General features: G+C 41.7%; 1 protein-coding gene across 2 annotated transcripts in view; it reads left to right on the top strand.

Annotated features, from left to right (window-relative positions):
- The window catches only part of TMEM255A (transmembrane protein 255A), a 60,373-nt gene that overhangs the window by 2,839 nt on the left and 34,223 nt on the right, over nucleotides 1-23,311 (top strand). For both annotated transcript variants that reach the window (XM_080652377.1, XM_080652378.1), the window contains exons 2-4: nucleotides 3,829-3,971; nucleotides 17,715-17,777; nucleotides 19,898-19,987. In XM_080652377.1, coding sequence (XP_080508503.1) covers nucleotides 3,829-3,971; nucleotides 17,715-17,777; nucleotides 19,898-19,987 — 296 coding nt within the window. The remainder of the gene's footprint in view (nucleotides 1-3,828; nucleotides 3,972-17,714; nucleotides 17,778-19,897; nucleotides 19,988-23,311) is intronic.

Raw genomic sequence — 23,311 nt, 5'->3', positions numbered from 1 at the left:
AAGCAAATCCTAATCAGTTCAAAAGATCAGCCTCGAAAATTAGTCTGTCAGCAACAACAACAAATTAGTGCACAAGACAGGATGCTGGCCCCCCATCCTCCATGCACTGGGATTACATAATTTATAATCAAGAGGGTAATCAAGAACATGTACAAGGTAAAACACAAGTAGCAGAGACAATCACCCTACCTACTGGCAACCCACATCTTGGTTCCTGTCAGATACATAACCCTGAAACTGGTGGACATCAGATGAGTTGTGGACCAGACCCACAATTACAATTATAATTGTAGCAGTTATAATTAATATACTTATTGAGTAAGGTACATAGAGACATGAAATAATGAGTGATTCCAGTAGAGTGAGCTTGGCCAAGAAAAACTTGGAGGAGGTGACTTGAACAGGTTTCAGAGAAAGGGAAACCAAGATTCGGAAACTGCAGTGTGGGGATGGAGTGGGGGGACTCTGACCAGGAGCTGTATCTTGTACTTGAAAGGGTGGAGACAGCAAATAATTGGGTGCTTCTAGAGCTGAGCATACTGGTTCTCATGAATCTGGAGTGGAGGTGGGGCACTGCGGAGAAGGAGGGCTGCAGTAGTTCTGCAGGGAGGCTGCCCAGACCGAGGGGGGTGGGGGCAGGCAATGCCAATGACGGGATTTCAGACTCTCCTATTGCTGTCAGTCACAGGAGAGGTTGTTGTTATTCAAAATGGAATATGCTGGGCACCAAGTAGACAGGCTAGTGAGAGACATTGGGGTTGTGACACTAGTTGGCAAGAAAGCTTTTAGTTTTGGAGAGCCATCAGGTGTACCCTATTTTAAAAAATCAATTCCATAAAAGTAACCCATATTTATTCACACACACACACACACACACACCCATGGCCTTTTTTATTAGAAAGGAAGCAATTCTGAGATGTTGCCTCTTGTTTATTCAACAAGTATTGACTGCTCACTAGGTATCAAACGTTGTGATAAGCACTGTTTTCAAGTACCTGCTGCTTTATTTAAGTACTTAGTGGTATTTGAGGTTTTTTGATTTGTTCATTTACTAGACATATTCGGAATCAGATCCTCTGTTTATAGGAACATCTAAAACAGGTCCCAAATAGTACTATAATAAGAACAGGGCTCTACTTTCCAAAATAAAACAACCACCAGGAAAATGTCCTAAGCAGACACATGAATTGCCTTTTAGAAGCCCGGGCCACACCTTCAGAGAAAAGGTGTGACTTGCTCTAAGTAGATGTGACTTTTAAGTCAAATTAACACTAAAGATAAATGGAGGGATGATTCTTCACACTTTTCAAAAGGATTCACCCCCAGCGTTCCTTAAAATGGTCCATTCCCCAAGTGCAACTAGAAATGATTTCATTTACACAAGTATGGTCCTTGTAGTGTAAAATAAGGAGTGACATGTGGGAGGAGGAGGGGACAGAGAATAGATATTCAACCTAGTGATGGGAGAGTTTTCTTAGGAATTTTACCCAAAGCAAATCCTAACTAGAGGCAAGGCCCCGGTGGAGCTCTAGGATCTTTGCCTGGGTTTCTCAGCTGACTGGATTTTCAATTCAGGTTCTAAAGCAGGGGGGAAAAAATAGATTTTCAAATGACACCGTGTGGTTTGCTGAGTCACTTTTCTGACCTGGTTCCTGTGCTTTTAAGAGTCAGAGTGATATTTGCAAAGGAGACCCAAAGGCTGTGAATAGGATCAAAAGCCATTTGGGGAAGGAGCAGGTGAGTGATACAAAAAAAATCAGAAAGACCATGCACACACACACTCCCCCAATTAAGTCTCTAAGGTTACATGTGAGGTGTTGAGACATTTTCATGTGTAACAAAGATAACCTTGGTATATCTAGATGTTTCCCTTACTCTCTTTTGCCAATTTGGGCAGAGATGGTATGAGTGACAAAGGAGAAAGGCAGACAGGAATGGGAGGTGATGTTGGTAAGTTTAGTTCAAAGCCCCTCTGTGAAACCAACTGGAAGATTCACAGAGAAGTATCTATTATTGAATAGATGTAGGGGCCCTTGTTTAGAGAATCATTTCAATCCCCTCAAAATTCATAGGAAGGATAACTAACCTTCAAGGTAAACAGATGAAATAAGTCCTGCTCCTCTATCCGCACCACTTGTAGTCTGGCTTCTCCCAGGCTTGCTCATCCTGTTTACCATCAGTCTGCTTGCCATTTGCATCCAAAATAGCCCTTTCACACAAAGGGCCCTGATGTCACAGATGTCTCTAGTGGTCCTTTCTGTTTTTCCGTGTAGGCTGGAGTTAGGCACCACTAGAGGGGAGCCTCATTTCCCAACTCTCCTTACTCTCCTCCCCAGGTGCAATAGGGTGCAGCGTGGGTGCCTATAAATGCTCATGCCACTTCTACATTTCAATGTAAAGTAGTCTTAGACTAATATCCTATTAGAAATGACCCCAATGAGTCATGCCCCTCACTTTCAAGGCTGATGTCAGGGGAGACCGCCAGCCCCTCCCACCTCCTTTGGAGCCTTGCAGGGACTGCACTAGGGAAAACAAGATGGATGGTGGGGCTAATCCAGAATGGCACTCTTGACGATTTTCTTCCCTATAGAAGGGGATGTCTGCTGGGGGCTGAAGGGTCAGCAACCACCCCTCCCTCTCACCACCACCAGGCCTCTTGAATCCCAACAATTTCTCCCTCTCTCCCTCTTTCCTTAACCCCTCTCTCCCCTCCTTCTTAGTGGTGCAGTCTAGGCAGCTTCACTTGGCAGCAGCTTCCTGAGGCTGCAGTGAGGCCTCCCCAATGACGGGATTCAATGAACAGACCCAAGAGGCCTCTTTAGGCCCATAAATAACAGTAAAGCCACTGGGTGGGCGACCCCATCAGAAGGCTCTCCACTGCTTCACTAGAGAGCTAGATTCTCATAGGATAACTCATGCCTGGTATTTCCTGTTGAGAGTCCCTCCCCAGGTCAGAGAAATGCATGCAGAGTATAGAGCAGTGCTCCAGTGCTCGACCTTTTTAAAAAAAATTAAATTGAAAAGCTAGTCTAGATACCATTTTTCTATCTGACTTAACAAGCCTGTTTTCGAAAAAAATATTGGTTTGCACGATCATGTCTGATAAGCACTGAGTAGGAGAACAGGTTTATTGTCATTTATATTTATGTCATCCTCACATAAGCTTATATGTGTATAAGTTATAATCCTCCCCATCTACCTCCCCTGATACATATCTTTGCGGACTAATGGCCTCTAAACACTTACTTTATTACACACATTTGTTATGTGACAAATCTTGCTAACACACCATTTTAAAGTTTATACATGAGGTGGCAAATGTCAGAAATAAATGAAAAAAAATCCCAGTTCCTAGCTTGGTTCTGATATTTACACTGAAAATGAAATTTCATATCTCCAGCTTATGAAAAAAGCCCTTCTTAGTCACACATTGGCTTTAAAATACTTTCATTTAATACTTCCACATGCACACTTCCCATTTATCATATGCCTTATAATTTAGACTAAAAAACACTCTACTAAGTGGGTATGACACATCTTTTATAGAGTGCTGAAAGCACAAAAATTTGCTGTTTTTATGTAACTGGTAATATTTCTTCTGTTATTTATTTTCAAAATGGAAATATATATATTTTTTATTGTGAATGTGGCACCTGATGACTGCCAAAAAAATCTAAAGCTCCATTTCTTCCCCACAATTCCACGCCCCAGAGATAACCCCAGTTACCAGTTGGAATAGGAAAGAAACACTTTACTAGTGATTTTTGCTTTGTGTCCATCTCTTCCCAAGTCAAAATGAGCAATTTCAGTTTCTCTGTGTACTTTCAGGAGCCTTCAATAGGAGGAAACGAAACTCTATCTATGTCACCGTGACTTTGCTGATTGTGTCCGTGTTAATTCTCACGGTGGGCCTTGCTGCAACCACCAGGACCCAGAATGTGACTGTTGGAGGTTATTACCCAGGAGTTATTGTAAGTATAAAAGACATAGGTGGGTCTCAGTAGCTTGCTGGCTACAGACATTTGGGTTCTACTTCAATAGTTTTCAATTCGGTTTGAGTTTCTAGTGTTTGCTCAGTTTTCCTCCTTTAAATATCTCTATATGTATATACAAAGACAACTCTGAGCTCATTAAGAACACTGGACTAAGCATCTCCATCCCTAACTAGCTGTGTGATTTGGAGCATTCCTCTCTGGGCATCTGCTTTCCAATATATAATAGAAGTCTCCTGATCTTACATGAAATCTAAGGACCCTGGCAGCTTGACACTCTGTGATCCAAAGTGATCCTGCACTCCTATCAGGAAAAATGTGTAGAATATTTATTCCTAAAATACTTATATTTGTTCTTTTATAAATTATGTACATGTTTATAAAATATACAAAGTGGACATTCAAAATTTAGATACAGTGAAATCAACAGTAATTTTAACATCTTTATATTAATACTAACTAAATTGCAAAGAATGATATGCATGTCACATGAAGTCTGTCATTTAAGATAGTGGCTATAAATCCTTATTCAGATAATCCACTAGATAATTTTGAATATTTTTGACTGACTTCTCCCCAGATGATTAGATTGCCATTGCATTATTGACCCAGTGTTCGGATTCGTGCACATTGAAATTAATTAGAAGGTGGCCAGTGGGGCAGAACTGGGTGGGGTTGGACACGCCCTAGAGCCAAACTCTTGCGGTCCCTCCCCAGCATCTGCAGAGTGAGCGGGGTCCCTCCAGCAGGTGGGGTCCCTCTGCCTGGCCTGCGGGGATTGGGCCAAAACTGGCTCTCCGACATCCCCCAAGGGGTCCCAGAGTACGAGAAGGCACTCTGCAAAGTTGCTGTCATACAGGGCGTAGAACGCAAACGCAATTGTGCAGTAAACCAGATTTGAGGCTGACAGTGCCCCAGAAACAACATAACCCACAGCAGAAGATGGAATCGCCCAGCCCCACAAGGAATTAGGCTCCCTCCTCTCTGGTTTTGGGCTACATCACCTGAGAACCTCTGCTGCCAAGTCACTACAACTCGGCAGCTCCTGCATTGAGCGTCTGCCCCCTGGTGGTCAGTGCACGTCATAGTGACCAGTCAGACGATCAGACAGCCTATTAGCCTTTTATATACATACTAGAGGCCCAGTGCATGAAAATTGTGCACGGGGGGGGGGGGTCCCCCCTCAGCCGGATTGCAAGAGGGCGCAGGCCAGGCCGAGGGACCCCACAGGTGCACGATCAGGGCCTGGGAGGATGTGGGAGGTTGGCCAGCTGGGGAGGGACCACAGGAGGGCTTCAGGGCATGTCTGGCCTGTCTTGCTTAGTCCCGATTGGCCAGACCCCAGCAGCAAGCTAACCTACCTGTTGGACCATCTGCCCCCTGATGGTCAGTGCACATCACAGTGACTGGTTGACCGGTCGACTGTCTGCCCCCTAGTGGTCAGTCACATCATAGGGAGTGGTTGAGCGGCCTTAGCATATCATTAGCATATTATGCTTTGATTGGTTGAACAGACGACCGGACACTTAGCATATTAGGCTTTTATTATATAGGTGTGTGTGTGTGTGTGTGTGTGTGTGTGTGTGTGTGTGTGTGTTTATTGGTTTTAGGAAGAGAGGATGGGAGAGGGACAGAGATAGAATCATTGATCAGCTGCCTCCTGCATGCCCCACACTGGGGATGGAGCCCACAACCCGGGCATGTGCCCTGACTGGGAATATAACCAGTGACCTCTTGGTTCATGGGCTGAAGCTCACTCAACCAGTGAACATCATTGTTTTTTAATGTTGCGCTCACCATGTGGCTGACAAAAAGTTCATCCTAAGAGTTACAAGTGTCAACTCTATTGTTTTCTTATTGCTGGCTTGTGCTTACATTATTAGGATCATCTTCAATTTGTGGTTTCTCAGCAGGAGTCTTTCTGAACTACTTGTCCATTTTGTTGGGACTAATTTAGTTACTAGTTAAACTAGATAAGACAGTCTGGTCACACATAAAATGCTCCACCATCAACCCTTTGCTGCTTGGAACTTTTCCTCCTCCCTCGGGGTAGCTCACCTTGTTGTCTGATATTCACACTGAGGAGGGTGCCAATGACAGTCTGTTTATTGAATATTTGTAACACTAAATTCGTTTCTTATTTTAAATAAACAAATAGGAAACAAGAGTTCAAATAGTTTCTTTCCATAGTTCAGTGGATTGTTTTACCCACTCCCAGGGTGCATGCAATCCACTTCCGAAACTGCTGCGCTCTTTACATACAAAACCTTATTTATTTATTTATTTATTTATTTATTTATTTATTTATTTATTTATTTATTGTAATCCTCACTCAAGGATATGTTTTTCCATTGATTTCTAGAGAAAGTGGGAGAGAGAAAAGAGAGAGAGAGAGAGAGAGAGAGAAGAGAGAGAAACATCTATGTGAGAGAGACACCTCGATTGGTTGCCTCCCCCACTGGCCCTTACCAGGCTAGGGAACTGGCAACCTTGGTATGTGCCCTTGACAAACCTGCAACCCTTCAGTCCGAGGGCTGACACTCTAACCACTGAACAACTGGCCAGGGCACACAAAACCTCATTTTATATAAAACCATCACACTGTACACTTTAAATATATACAATTTTATTTATCAGTTGTGCCTCAATAAAGCTGGGTGGGGGGAAGGAAAGAAGAACAAACAAAATCTCATTTGGATCTACACACACTGCTGTTAAACCCCAAAACCTAACTCTAGAATTTGGATCATATTTTCAATATCAAATGAATTCCCAATTGTAATTGTGGGAAAACAGGAAGGTATTTTAGGATGGTTCATTCTTTTTTTTTAATATATATTTCTTTATTGATTTCAGAGAGGAAGGGAGAGGGAGAGAGAGATAGAAATATCAATGATGAGAGAGAATCATTGATCGGCTGCCTCCTGCATGCCCCCTATTGGGGATCGAGCCCACAACCCGGGCATGTGCCCTTGGCCAGAATCGAACCTGGGACCCTTCAGTCCGCAGGCCGACGCTCTATCCACCAAGCCAAACCGGCCAGGGCGCATCATTCTTTTAATATATAATTTTTAGGATAGCAAAGAGGTCAGATGTATTTGTTGTTTTCTTTATTTTCTTTTTCCTCTCTCTCTTTTCTTTTGAGAGGTGGGGAAAGGAGAGAGAAGCAAAGAGAGGGAAAGGGGTAAAAGATGGATGCCTTTGACAAGCCAGCAGTGAACAAGCCTGATGCCTGTTGCCTAGGTCACTAATTCCATAGTCAGCCTCCTCAAGAGCACTAGCAAAGCTAGGGCATGATGTGGGCTGGACTCCCAGGAGCTGAAGGTGGCCTGGGGGTGTGGCTTTACAGTTTTAGGGCCAGCAGGGCTCCCCTAGCCAGCCAAGAGCAGGTGTCCCACAGACACAGTTTGGTGCCCTCTGTTAAACATATGATGTGAGAACTCACCCAGTCCATTTCCTGTGGTGAGGCAAGAAAACCAGTCGTCAGCAGAATTGGATTTTACTTTTAAACACAAGCAAGGTGGGGTGGGGGGTAGGAAAGGGAGGGAAGATTGCATTTTGGTGGCTTAGAAAAGCAATATTAGGGTCTGTGTGACTTCGTGTGTTTCAGGTAGCTGCATTTAGTGAAATATTTCTTACTGATGAGCTAATAATGCTTAAGCCAAGATTCAGACTCTCTATGGATGAAGGAAAAGCATTTTCCATGTGATTTGAGAGTAGGAACTCCTATTCACGAAGGGTGGCTATGAACTTTCTCTGTAGAAGATCTGTGGGTGGCTAGGTGGGAATACATTAACAAAAGAAGGAGGGTGCATGATTGTTGTTATTTGAGTACCTGATGTTCAGCTAGAGCTACAAGTTGAAGCAGTGGGGGCGTGTGACTCTGTGTGTGCTCTTCACTAAAAGCTAATCTGGAAATGTTAATAGGAGAGCCATCTTTAATAGACAGTGTGCCCCATGGTTTAACCTTTAAAAAGTTGTTCTTATAGTTCCTGTTGATTTTTAAAGGGTCTTAATTATAGAAAGCGAAGGGGAAAGATTACAGTTTGAAAAGCAGAAAAATCCATTTGAGTCTATAGGTCAGATCATGTTGTAACAAATACAATTAGGATTCATACCTGTGAAACAGTAAGTGCCTGAGAATCAAGATTTGTCCAGGAATGGGACACTTTCACTAATTGAATAGTTTGGCTATTAGAGAGGTACTATATAAACTCCAAGCCAGTAGTTTCCCCACCTAGGCATGCATAGAAATGACCTGGCGAACATGTGGAAAATACAGAGCTCTGCTCCCTACCCCCAGAGATCCTGATTTAGTTTGTCTGGGTGGGACTCTAGGACCTGAGCTTTCTTTTCCTGCGCTAACCTTTGATTGAAAGAGTAAGACATGCTGAATATGCATTTTAATGAACACCTCAGGGAAGTCTAATTCAGGTGGACAAGCAACTAAAACAATAAATACAGTGTGCTTAGCAATAAAACCAGAATGAGCGTAATATGGCATTTTAAGATTTATACTGTCAAATTGGTCACTTTGAATATAAAATGCTATTGATAGACTGAAAATTTTTCAGGTTATTTGGAACCCTGCTGTTTTGGAATCTGGTTAAATGTGTTAACAATATATGAGAAGTTAAATTTAAAAACAGATAAATTAGGGAGCAATTATTAGATTAAAAGAAAGAAGACTTACCATACAATTCATTTAAATATTGAGATCTTGAGCATTTTAAAATATAATAACATTTGCATAACTCTAAGTCATGTGAAACTTTTCTGGGGCATACTTATTTTGCCAAAAGAGATGCCCTTGTACAACAAGGTGCATTATGATAGAGTGTTAGATACTCACCTGAGCTAGAATGTGGTATCATCACCCTAAGACACACATGTACACATGCATCTTTAAAATTATACTCATCTATACAGACTGAATTGTACAATTAAAAAAAATTAAAATCCCCAAAGAAAGGCATCAATTTAGCATTTTTACTGTCTTCACATATTTCAGACATCCTATTCCAAAAGAGTTTTGGTGAACTTTCTACTCTGGAGGCCTAAAAAAACAAGAGCCTGGGTTGTATAAAACTGAAAAAGGCAGGGGAGAGAACCTGCACCTTCCCTATAATTCTGTAATTTTAGATCCAGAAGAGGGAGGCCTTTAAATGTGTTTCCCAAGCAACCCACAAGATGGAGTTGGCCACCGGATCAGTGCAGAAAGCCTTTCATCCTTGAGCCCTCTCCCCAGCTGTTGTACTGATAGGGCCCACACCAGCCTGGGTTTTCTTTCAGGAAAGAAAAAAAAACCACAGGAGTTTTTACTCCATTTCCTTTGGGGGCTGTGGGGTCAGTTAATTGAAAATTAAATCAGGAGATAGGGACAACAGGGATCATTCAGAAAAAATTAATAGCCCAGAAACCTTCATTAGGCCAGTGTGACTTGAGCTTCACAGGTAAAGAGTCTTGATAAAGCCAACCAAGTTTTGACTAACTTGAATGCTCTGGAAATACAAGGAGCTCTGGATAGTGGGATTTGGTGTTTTATTATGAATTAGGCAGAATTTTTGTCCACCTCTTGTTGAAAATGTTTCTAAAATATAAGATCATTCTAAATTAAAGTTGCTACTTTAGTAAGTACATTTAAAGATGAAACACAGAGAGAAACCAAGATGGCGGCATAGGTAAGCACCTAAACTGCTGCCTCGCACAACAATTTCAAAACTACAACTAAAAGACAGAACGGACACCATCCAGAACCACAGGAAAGCTGGCTGAGTGAAAATTCTACAACTAGAAGGAAAGAGAAAAGCTCACAGAGAATTGGAGGTACGGCAAAGGGTCTTTGTGCGCGCAGAGAGGAAGGGCGGCTGAGAGCCTGGCTGACTTTCTCTGGCGGAAGGGAGAAGGAAGCCCCCGACCGCACTGAACCCCAGTTCTGACTGCACTGAACCCCAGTTCCGGGCGAGCCCCTGGGGACCCACGCTCTTACGGGGGGAGTCTGGACTCTTGGGCGGAGACTCGGGAGCTGGGGAAGGCAGAAGTCTGAAGGCGCACGCGTGCCAGTGCGCACAAAGGCTGCGGAGGTTGCCACAGGCTTTCCCTAGTGGAAGGGAGTCGGAGGCTCCTGACTGCACTGGGCCCCAGTTCTGACTGCACTGAACCCCGGTTCCAGGCGAACCCCTGGGGACCCACGCTCTTACGGGGGGAGTCTGGACTCTGGGGTGGAGACTCGGGAGCCGGGGAAGGCGGAGGACTGAAGGCGCACGCGTGCCAGTGCGCACAAAGGCTGCGGAGGTTGCCACAGGCTTTCTCTAGTGGAAGGGAGTCGGAGGCTCCTGACTGCACTGAGCCCCAATTCTGACTGCAGTGAACCCCAGTCCCAGGCGAGCCCCTGGGGACCCATGCTCTTGAGGGGGGAGTCTGGACTCTCAGGCGGAGACTCGAGAGCCGGGGAAGGCAGAGGTCTGAAGGCGCGCACGTGCACGCAAGGGCAAGGCTGACTGGGAAGCCAAGACTGTCTGCTCCGCCCTGAGACTCCACCCCATCCAAGCTGAGCACAGAGGCTATTGCAATTTGGCAAGTCTAATCCTATAAGGCCGTCTCCAGCACAGAACTTCTCCCAGCATAGACACAGCTGATCCTTACAGCCAACTGGCCTGGAGGTCGATTCTTCCCAGTGATACCAACAACAATCAAGACTTAATTACAACAAGGCTGTACACACAGTCCACAAAGGGGTGCACCAAGAGTGTCCACCTCAGGTTAACTGGGGAGGCAGACCCACTGGGCCATATTGGAAACCTAGCACACAAATCTACCTTACCAACTCAGGGAAGCAGTGAAAATGCGGCATCAAAGAATCAGATCACAAACGAAAGAAATGGAGGAAAACAAACGACTGGATATAGAATTCAAAACCATGGTTATAAGGCTTTTCAAGAATATCCTAGAAAAGGCCGATAAATATAACCAGACCCTCGAAGATATGAAAAAGGACCAACTAGAAATTAAACATACACTGACTGAAATAAAAAATATTATACAGAGACCCAAAAACAGACTAGAGGAACACCAAAATCAAGTCAAAGAATTGAAATACAAAGAAGCAAAAAACACTCAACAGAAAAAGCAAAAAGCAAAAAAAAAAAAAAAAAAAAATCCAAAAAGTTGAAGATAGTGTAAGAAGACTCTGGGACAACTTCAAGCGTACCAACATCAGAATTATGGGGGTGCCAGAAGAAGAGAGAGAACAAGATACTGAAAACCTATTTGAAGAAATAATGACCGAAAACTTCCCCCACCTGGTGAAAGAAATAGACTTACAAGTCCAGGAAGCGCACAGAACCCCAAACAAAAGGAATCCAAAGAGGACCACACCAAGACACATCATAATTAAAATGCCAAGAGCAAAAGACAAAGAGAGAATATTAAAAGCAGCAAGAGAAAAACAGTTAGTTACCTACAAGGGAGCACCCATACGACTGTCAGCTGATTTCTCAACAGAAACTATGCAGGCCAGACGGGAGTGGCAAGAAATTTTCAATGTGATGAATAGCAAGAACCTACAACCAAGATTACTCTACCCAGCAAAGCTATCATTCAGAATTGAAGGGCAGATAAAGAGCTTCACAGATAAGAAAAAGCTAAAGGAGTTCATCACCACCAAACCAGTATTATATGAAATGCTGAAAGGTATTCTTAAAGAAGAGGAAGAAGAAAAAAGTAAAGATAAAAATTATGAACAACAAATACATATCTATCAACAAGTGAACCTAAAAATCAAGTGAATTAAAAACCTGAGGAACAGAATAATCTGGTGAATATAATAGAATCAGGGGCATAGAAAGGGAGTGGACTGATAATTCTCAGGGGGAAATGGGTATGGGGGGTTCAGGAAGAGACTGGACAAAAATCATACACCCATGGATGAGGACAGTGGTGGGGAGGTAAGGGCAGAAGGTGGGGTGGGAACTGGGTGGAGGGGAGCTATGGGGGGGGAAAGGAGAAACAATTGTAATAATCTGAATAAAGATTTATTAAAATTAAAAAAAGTTTAAAAAAATAATAAAAAATTAATAAATAAAAAAATAAATAAATAAAGATGAAACACAAAACTTGATTGCTAGATAAGACTTATAATGCCAGAAGGTTCTAAGCTTCATTGGTTCCTTGTTGCTTCTTGAGTGTTCTCATTCAAAGCTCTCGCAAGATGCCCTTGGCCTGGTTTCCCATGACCTCTCTTCTGCCAAAATTGTTAATTCACAGTCCCCTGAATATGACTTGGGCTTTTCTGCCTTAATACTGTCATTTTCATGGTTACCCCTGGCCCAGAACATCCACCCTGCTTTCTCTTTCTGTATATCTAAATGCTCTGTCCTATCCCAACTTAACGACACAGTAGGGACCTTTCTCAGCTACTAGGGTCCACAGTGATGTCTACTGTCTTTGAACTTACCATAGATTCCGACTACTAGTGATTGCTAGAAAATTCTTGCATCCTGCTTTGTGGGATATTGCACTATATTCTCATTTAGCTTTGTTTATACAGGTCCACAATCCCTTATCTGAACCCTTGGTTCGGGCTAGATGTGTTTAGACTTTAGACTTTTTTATTTTAGAAAGCAATATAGTGCATATATCATATGTTATCTAACATCCCAGTGGGGTCGTAAGGAACACCCCATAGTTGAGCACCTTCATATTTCTACAATAAACTGTGAATTTTTACACTAAGCCAATAAAGATGATTTTTTTTTAAAAAAACACCTCATGTCAGTTTAAAGTCTGGTTTTGCTACCAAGTTAGTTATGAAGAACCCTTTTGGTTTTAAGAGCTTTGTGGATTTCAGGATAATGGAAAGGAATTGTGGACCAGTTTACCTAATTACATTTCCTGAAGCTGAATCTTATTGGTCTTGGTGTCACACCCCTTCCCGCCTCTTGGACTCCAAATCACAGTGCCTGCCACAGAATAGGTGTCCAATTGATATCTGTGTATTGAATGACTAATCCTTCTGAGCTTCAGCACTGGGTCTGTGGGGCAATAGATAGAAATAGGCATAGGTTATAGGGTCCAGCCCAAAAAGAGCACTTGACACTCTGACTTTGATTTCTAATGATTTATCTTTTTTCTTCGACAAGTAGAGGGTAGCCAAAATAAAGCAAACTGGTTATTTGTTCATGTAATAGGGAATCAAGCTGGAGGTCCAAAGGTCTGAGTGTTCCATGAATCCATGTAGTTCTCAAGGGGTGACCACAGAGATTACCTTCCTTTTAAAAAATAGTTAATTAATTTTTTTATTTTTTTTATTGAATTTATTGAGGTTACAATGGTAAATAATATTATATAGGTTTCAATAATACATCATCTGTATATTGTTTTGTGTGTTCACTACCCAAAGTCAAGTCTCCTTCCATCACCATTTATCCCCTCTTTACCCTCTTCTACCACCCCCACCTCCCTTTCCCTCTGGTAATCACCATACTATTGTCTGTCTCTGAGGTGTTTTTTGTTTTGGCTTAATCCCTTCACCTTTTCCACCCAGCCCTCCACCCATCCTCCCCTCTGACAGCTGTCAGTCTGTTCTCTGTATCTGTGAGACTGTTTCTATTTTGTCTTAGTTTATTTTGTTCATTAGATTCCACATATAAATGAAATCATGTGGTATTTGTCTTTCTTGGACTGGCTTAGCAAAATACTCTCCAGGTCTACCCATGCTATTGCAAAGGGTAAATTTTCCTTCTTTTTTTTACAGCTGAGAAGCATTCCATTGTGTAAATGTACCACAGTTTTTTATCCACTCATTTACAGATGGTTGTTTGGCCTGCTTCCAAATCTTGGCTATTGTAAATAATACCGCAATAAACATAGGAGTGCATATGTTCTTTCAAGTTAGTGTTTTGGGTTTCTTCAGATATATTCCCAGAAGTGGAATCACTGGGTCATAAGGCAGTTCCATTTTTAATTTTTTGAGGCCCTTCCATACTGTTTTCCACAGTGGCTGTACCAATCTGCATTCCCACCAACAGTGCACAAGGGTTCTCTTTAGAGATTTATTTTCTGAGGCTTCAGGAGAGCAAACAGTTGATTAGAAGCAGCTGCCCATTTTCAGGAAATTCTGTTGATTTTTTTTCCTTCTTTGCTTTCAACCCCTCAGCTCTTCCTCAAATAGGACTTCTCACTCCATCCCTAGAGAGAACTTCTTCCGGGGTGGGCGGGGGGGGGGGGCAGCTATAAAGGTCACTATACTTACAAACACTGGCCACAAATGCAGCAAAGCATGGTTGAAAGTACCCCAACCCTCATGGGACCTGTGGGCTAGTCTTGGCCCTTCCAATAACTTGCTACAAGAGGGAACGTGTCCATACAATGCTCTAGACCTCCATTTTCCTTTCTGTCAAATGGGAATGATATGAGCACTACCAAACTCCATAACATTACTATGACCAAAATGGAGGGCAAGCAATTCTCAAAATTAAAATACTTTTCAAAGGTATGGTAGTTTTATCAACACTGCTGAGTTCATCAACCTGTCATCCAGGTGAGTGAATTCTTCCAGCCAGGACTCAAAAGATATTACTTTCCTGCCTAGTGAATCTACCTATCCTTTGAGCTCATGTTAAAATGCCTTCTCCTCTGTGAAATCTTAGACCTACCATGTATTTAGCAGCCTCCTTTATGCAAGTCACACTACACACAGGCATATCTCATTTTATGGCACTTTGCTTTATTATGCTTCACAAATGTTGCATGTTTTACAAATTGAAGGCAAGAACCTCCACCAACAAATAGATTACAACTGACTTTATTGAGATACCGGCTTGATTGTTGTTGTTGTCTCCAAAGTATTCCTGTACCTTATCACATTTAATCCTCATAGTAGCCATGCATTATAGGTAACATTGTGAGTCCCATTTTTAAAATTTAATTTATTTTATTTTTTAAATATATTTTTATGATTTCAGAGAGGAAGGGAGTGGGAGAGAAAGATAGAAACATCAATTATGAGAGAGAATCATTGATCAGCATGCCCCACACTGGGGATTGAGCCCGCAATCTGGGCATGTGTCTTGAGCGGGAATAGAACCATGACCTTCTGGTTCATAGGTCGATGCTCAAACACTGAGCCATGCTGGCCAGGCATGAGTCCCATTATTTATTTATGTTGTTATTTTATTTTTTAAAATATATTTTATTGATTTTTTACAGAGAGGAAGGGAGAGGGATAGAGAGTTAGAAACATCGATGAGAGAGAAACATCGATCATCTGCCTCCTGCACCCCCCCCAACTGGGGATGTGCCTGCAACCAAGATACATACCCTTGACCAGAATTGAACCTGGGACCCTTCAGTCCGCAGGCCCACACTCTATCCACTGAGCCAAACTGGCCAGGGCATGAGTCCCATTTTTTAGATGAGGAAAATGAAGCACGGAGTAGTTCAGAGACTAGCCCAAGGCCACACAATTTATAAGTAACAGAGCCAGGGATATAATAAAAAATGAATTATTCTCTGCTCCTATCGCACTTTGTTTATACCTGTAGTCCTTAACCCACAGTCTGAATCTCCTTCACTAGATTATGAGTTCCTGGATGTCAGGGCCATAACTTCTTATTTATCTGACAAAATACTCAGTGAATGTTAGAAAATTGGATGAGTTGGAGTAGAACAGAATGGAATGGAAGGATACATGAGGGAACTGAATGAAGTAACTGGCTTGCCTGGGATTTCCAGTCCCAGAGTGCCTTGTCTTGCCAGTCAATTCCCTGAGACTTTAGCCCACCTCTTCTGGTCACTGCCATTAGCCATATGAGAGTGCAGAAATAGCTAGTGTCTTTGCTTCCCATCTTAAGGCAGACTGCTGTTGGCGTTCAGGAGACATTCAGTGAATACCTGAGGAAACTGAACTACTCAGTAAAAGCATTTATTTTCCATGTAAGAAGATGCCTCCAACTTTCTCTCAATGTCCACAAGTGGCCCATAGTTCCATAAGCACATATTATTCATGGAGTCCTTCCTAAAAAATAAAAGCTGTGAAACATATTGGAGGGGCGAATGAGATAGAACACAAGTCTACTATGGAACACAGCAAATAATGGTAGAATTTTCTAGCTCAAATCAGGTTAGAACTCAAAAGTTAATTTTTTAAAACAGTAATAATAATTACTAGAAGAGTAATTAATATTTACTGAGTACTTACTATGTACCAGGCACTGTGCAAAGTTCTTTGTATCATCCTGTTTAATCCTTACAAAAGTCCTATAACAGGACCACTACTACAATCACTGTTTTCCAAATAAGGAAGCTGAGGTTTAGAGAGGTCAGTTAGCTTGTTCAAGATTGCACAAACATAAGTGGAACACAAGCTGGGGTTAGAAGCCAAGTTAGTCTGATAACCAGGTTTTTTATATTTTTTTAAATAACCAGGTTTTAATCAGTATATTTTAGGACAACTCTTTTTAATTACCTTTAAAATAAGACCAGGTGGGAGATAGGTATAGTTTAGCTGTTGAATGAGGATGTTCTTAGTAGAGTCTTGGATGGCATGGGATCTGTACAACCTTATGACCTTCAGTTTCTACTTATTTCCCAAGAGGGTTTTCTGGCTGAGTGGCCCTTCAGAGTGTGTCTTTGTACATTTGTATTCATTCCTTTCTTTCATTCTTGGGTTTCTGAGACAACCACACAGTACCCCTACACTGCCCCACCAAACTCCTGCCCAGTCCATGGGTCCATTCGATTTCCAAGCCTACGTGTAAAGTTTAGGGCCTTGGACTGAAATAGATGCCCCTGTGAGCCAAGGTAAGGCTGCAGATGGAAACCCAGACCACTAGTGAGGTTAAAGAAATATGTAACTACATCACTGAACTCGTGTTAAGGTTTATTGGTCCATTCTGACCACTTTTTACTTCTTTCATTTTCATCCCAATCAACAGCTATCAGTTAGTGATCATTTTCAGCTGAGACTGGCAAATTCAGTCCACTAATGGCAGAACTGAGACGAAGGTGAGATCTGCTACACCGAACTATCATCCCAGCCACTTAGATAGGGAAATTGTTTTTCAGGGTTTTATGCTGCCATTTCTGTACGTTCTTTAATGAATGCTTTCTGTCCGTAAATGAAGCAGAGATGGAAGGAGAGGTGAATAAGTGCTAACATAAATTGCAGTGGGTCAACCACAAATACAGGCTTCCAAAAATATTATTCTTTTTTTAAAAGTTTAGGTTAAGGTGCTTGCTATTTTCTAAAGTACTTCCTGGGTTTTATTAGTGTGCCAGATGCATCAAAAATTGCTATTTCAAACCTTTATTTTGTAATTCATACATCAGATTGGAAGGTTGCTTTAAAAAGAAAAGGATACAGATCAGAATATAATAAGTGCTTTTCCCATTATATGTGTCTTACTGATTCACCAGTTACATGCTAGGTAATGGATATTGAAATTGAAATTAGCAGGCTCTGAAAAGCTATGGTTGACTTTTAGTTTTGGGGAGATACGTTTCTTTTTAGGCGTGATTCCTTTGTACAAGGAAAAATTGGCAACTGGTGGGAGAAATACTTTTATTGCACACACTTTATTTGTGTAAGTAACGACTGCATATGGTTTTAGCATCTATACCCCAGTCACTTTCCATTAACATGAATCATATCCAGAAGCTGAATGATTGTGCGGTCAGGCTGACCATTTCCCCACATCCTATGTGTGCCTTGTTGCTTTACAGCTCGGCTTCGGATCATTCCTTGGAATCATCGGATCCAACCTCGTTGAGAACAAACGGCAGATGGTAAGTTTTCATTACTATAGAATCAAGTTCTTCATCTGAAAGTAACACATTTCTTAAGGTTGCCCAAATTGGGCCACACAAAAAAAAACTGCTACTTTGCCTTTTTGCCTAAGCCTCGAGGGAACTTGTTTTTCAGTGACCCTGTGGTTGGGACTTGTTCTCATCTTGTCTGATGCTCCCTCAGTGGCCTAGCTAGTTTCCTCAAGTCACAGGGATACAATATTTTGGATCTTGCCCTTAGCTTTCCTACTCACTCCCAGAGGACTGCCCCAGCCTATCCAGTCAGGCAACTATCCTCGCCTAAAATGCCTTTGCTTCTTTGATTTTCATTGCCACATCCCTGGATTATTGGTGACTGTCACATCTTTCTCTCAGATGTATAATCTTTTGAAGAAGTTTTTGTAGACGGCTCCCACTTTTAAGAAGTTATAATCTAGGGTACTTTGATTAAGAGAACAAATATACTTGAGGCACATAAAAGACAAAATAAAATTATGGAGCCCTAAAGTATTTCCATTATCTGTAGTTCAAAACTAAGTATGTTGTAAATTTGAAAGGGAGGATGAGCATATATAACAGGAGTTAAAATTTAGAAAGTTCTATGTCCCACAAGGGCAAGCTGTTGTATTTTTCTGGTTCAGTCTGAGAAAGCTTCCTAAAGGGCAGGAGAAGAAGGTATAGACTGAATTGCAATCATATAATAGTTTCATAGGGCTTGTAAATCAAGATGCCTGGTGAGTGGTCAGATGGTGGACTGATTAGGCTCCCCCAGTATAAGTCTCTGTACATCTTGACTTTGATAATGGGGTCTATTTAACAGCAAGTTTAATCAGATAATGTAATAGCTCTAGGGACAGAGAACTCTAACCATATCTCTCCCCCAGCAATGTGGGGAATCGCCCTCAGTGGAGTTCTAATAGTTCTTGTTTTCCATTTCATCTGGACTCCCCCCTGCCAGTTGTGTTTGCACTTTGGACCTAAATTATTCAAAATAATAGGGGAGTTTTAGTTGTAGAGTTGATCATAGCATAGCTAATAATTCCTATTTCATGACATTGTTCATCCATTATTTACCAATTCTCCTTAGTGCTGTGAAGTGAGATTTATGGGGAGAGGTTTCTCAACAACTCCCAAAGGAGATGAGCATTTCCCCCTAGCCTGTTGAGGTGGGAGAAATTTAGGGTGGCCTTGGCTCTGATTCCTCCTTCTCCCTGGAGAGCTGCTTAATGCCATGCTATTTCCCCCTCTATCCCCCGAACACCTCAAGGAAGAAAAACGCTGAATCTATCTAGTTCTGAGGGTCAACACGAGTAGATGGTGGACTCAGGCTGCACCTATTCATGCCCCTGGAAACACCTACGCCCTACCACCTTTGTAATGGAAGACAAATTATTAGGAATATTTCTGTTGTCTAACTAGGTCAGAGAATAGGGCATTCTAGTTCAAGCAAACGTTTTTCTTACTTGAAATTTTTCATATGCACCACAGAGTGGCTTCAGTGTCAGAGGCTTCAACCTTTGTAAAATGTCTTTGACATTTAAGTATTAAGTTGAATGTTCTCTTTATTCAATGATGCAGAAGACCATGTAGGGTTATGCAAGGCCTCAGAATCATCTCTGTAGTCATCAGTGCCCACTATGAGGGGTTGGGAAGAACATTGGACTAGGAGTTGGTGGGCACCAGACTCTTGTGTGGACTAGATGGTGATCCTGGGCACACACACCACTTTCCCTCTCTGAGCCTCTAATTTCACAATAAATTAAATAGAGAGTTGGACTACATGATGTCAAAGGTCCAACATTTTTCTGAATCTGAGAATGGAAGAGTCACACAGTCAAATTCTGCCATGGACAGCATGTTGGATACCAGCAAGCCTCTTCTTTGGTGCTCACAGAGTGAATTTCTTTATTTGCTCTGAAAATGTAAATGGTGCTTCATTGGCCCTTTCTCTGCCTTGCTCTTGCTCAGCTCCCACTAATCCTGCATGGCTGCAAAGAGCATCCTCATGGAGTGGCAAGCCAGAGTTCTGCTTTGTCTGGCAGTCTCTTGGGGATAATCTAGTCTCCAGAAGCAGCAAGAGTGGAAAGCTAACAGACACTTTTGTTTTGTTCCCTTCACAGTTGGTGGCTTCTATCGTCTTTATCAGCTTTGGTGTGATTGCAGCCTTCTGTTGTGCCATAGTCGATGGGGTCTTTGCTGCCAGACACATTGTGAGTATTTTTAGTCCTGGTCTAACTTAAGTGTGCTCTACAGCAAGGCTTCACTAACTCTGTGCTGGATGTGTGCTGAGTGCCCTGAGGCGAACAGAAGAGAGAGAAGATAGGATCCCCGTATCAAAGAGCTGACAGTCAAGATGAGGACACCCATGAACACACGGGCATCTAGAGAACTGAATCCAGGCTGAGGGTATAGACTCTAAGTGCCAGAGTGGTTTATCTTGGACTTCAGAGGTCAGGGCAGGCTTCCCAGTGGTGGTGGGGCTGGAGTTAAGCCTTTGGCATGTGGGTGAGATTTGAAAAGGCAAAGACAGGGCAGTGGGACCAGGGGAATGGCTTGGAACTGATGCTGGTAAAGAGGAGGTAGGGAGAGAAGAGCAGGAAGCCACATAACTTCCTGAGAGATTTGAAGTTTTCAGTAGATGGCCTCTCTCTCCTTCAATAGCAACAAGAGCAGACCACCTTTTCTTGGATGCCTGAACTTTGCTTTCAACTACAGCAGTTATTAGAGAGTAGAGATGTGATTGGGGTCTAGGGAAAGTCCCAGAACTAGAAGCCTCCATTCAGAGCCCAGTCCTGGTGTTAAGATGCCAAATGCTTCCTACTCTGGAGAATCTGTGCCTTGAAAAAGGCCATTTTACTCCTGAAACCCAAATCTGTGCTTATTCTCTGGGGAAGCCTAGGATTCAGAGCATTCCTATGTGGCTCTCCTTAGGAGAGGATGGCATCATGAGCTAAAATGGCTTTCTCCATTTCCCTTTTTCAGCACTTTCTATTTCATACAATTCTAGACATCTGGCCTAGGGCCAACTTCTCCATTAGGCACAATAGGCACAAGTGCCTGTGATCCACACTATTTTCAGGGGCCCATAAAAATATTATTTCTTTTCAAATCAGAAGAAAATGATGCACATTTAGGTCAAAAGAAAGTTTTCATATAATATGGATATACAGCAATTAAATAATAAGATATAAATAAAATATAATTTTCAATATTTTTTGAAGAAGGAAGGGGCCCACAAAGGCAAAAGGATCTAAGTCCCAGGGAAGTCATAGTGTAGTTCTGATCTGGCCCAAAACAAAAGTCAAGCCACAGCAAATAACTGAGCCCCCACAACAAACTCAAATAGTCATTTGATTCCAACTGAACCAGCATCAAAAATGAAAACATCTCATGAACTAGTTTGACTTTTTTTGTTTGTTTGTTTTGTTTTTCTAAAACAATTGAATTGGAGCAAAATTGTGTTATTGGGATCTTCTGTGGATCGATGATATTTAAGTTCATTTCAGTCATGGGCTAATAGTGCAGGTCATCCTGAGGGAGTGTCATAGGTATGGTTGTATATGGAAAATTATAATTTGCAACATTATTATTTCAATTTCAACTTGTTCTTGGGCCCACCTCCCAGACATAACAGTTAGTTCCTTCTTTGCCAAGATTAGAGGAATTCATATGGTCAGTGCTGCCACCCAAGCAGTCTCTGAAATGGCATCTCTGAAAATAATTTCTGGGAAGGGGTAAAAGAAAAAGGTGGGAGAGAGAGGCCCTTTGCCCAGTTTTCTTTCAGGGCCAGGATATAAATGTAGGCCTGTAGATCATATCCATCCCCTTTGATTTCAGCTGAGAGCAGCCATCTTGTTCTTCATCGGTTTCTTCTTAAAAAGGCAAATGACACATCAGGAACTTATCCACAATCCTATCACTCTCATATACCAATTATTATCATTTTTGCATATTACCTTCAGAGCACATACCTATTTTTGTAGCATGGTTGCACTCAATCATAATATGCATGCTATTGTGTATTCAATAGGAACCATCTTGATAACAATAATGCCTTATTTTTGTGTAGTGCATGTAGCTTTTCATTGTGCCTTCACATCTATTATTTCATTTGAGACCCACAACAATCCTGTGAGGTATGTAGGGCAGGCATTATTATTCCCACTTGACAAACAGTATTCACTCTAAGGCGGTCTCCATGGCAACATAGACCTTGTGGCTAAGAAGCCTGCAGTAGATTTTGATGGCATCATGAGCTAAAATGGCTTCCTCCATTTCCCTCCTCTCACTCCTAATTTTTTTAAACATCTTTATTGAGATGTAGTTCACATTTCATATAATTCATCCATTTAAAGTACACAATTCGGTGACTTTTATGTCTTCACAGTTAGTGCAAACTATCACCATATCAATTTTAAAAGATTTTCATCATCCCCAAAAGAAAACACATATCTTTTATCTGTCACCTCCCCATCCCCCTACTCCCCACTCCTATGCAACCACTAATCACTTTCGCTACAGATTTCCCTATATTAATTAGCATCTCATAGTAATGTAATCATACAATATGTGGTATTTTGTGACCTGGTTTATTTAACTTAGTATAATATTTTCAAGATTCATCCATGCTATAACATGTATCAGTGCTTCATTTCCTTTTATGGCCTAATAATATTGCATTGTGTGGATATACCAAAGTTTGTTTGTGCAGCCGATGGACATTTAGGTTATTTCTACATTTTGGCTATTATGAATAATGCTGCTATAAGCTTTCATGTACAAGTTTCTGTATGGACATATGTTTTCATTTCCCTTGGCTATATATCTATGAATGGAATTGTTGAATCATGTGGTAACTATATTTAACCTTTTGAGAAACTACCAGACAGTTTTGCAAAGTGGCTGTGCCAATTTACATTCCCCTTGCAAATGTATGAGTGTTCCAGTTTCTCCACACCCTTGTCAACTCTTGTTATTGTCTGACTTTTTAATTCTAGCCATCCTAGTGGGTTAGTGGGTTTGAAGTGGTATCTGATTGTGGGTTTGATTTGCATTTGCTGGAAACACTTCATGTTTTATTACTGGCTTCAGTCAAAGGCAATGGGTAAAAATCCAAATTATATTTACCAGAAGTTTCCTCTAATGACCTCTATCTGCCTTTGACTCCAGGCTCTGTGTAACTCCCACAGATAGTGGCCTGAAGTAGCACATTTGACTCAGGGGGTTGGGATAGGCTGGATGAATCTTTAAGAAAACCTTTGTGTTTCCACTGTACCTGTCCTAAGACATCTGCCAGTCCTCATTGACACCCAGAAACTTTTGAGGAATGAGGCTTTATTCGTCTATATTGATATCTGTTGGCTAGTTTAAATTAAAGGTACATCTTGACCCTAGTATCGCTTGAATGGGTTAAAGCTAGCTTTTCCTGTTTTTGAAGCCCTTTAATGTCATCTTGCCCTGTTTTTTGGCTTGGGGCATATGAACTTCTCAAGACCTACTTTCTTACACACCCCTATAAATGTTTCTTATTCCTT

This window comes from Plecotus auritus, assembly GCF_963455305.1.
Source record: "Plecotus auritus genome assembly, chromosome: X".
NCBI classification, from domain to species: Eukaryota; Metazoa; Chordata; class Mammalia; order Chiroptera; family Vespertilionidae; genus Plecotus; species Plecotus auritus.
This window is presented reverse-complemented; position numbering and strand designations above follow the sequence as displayed.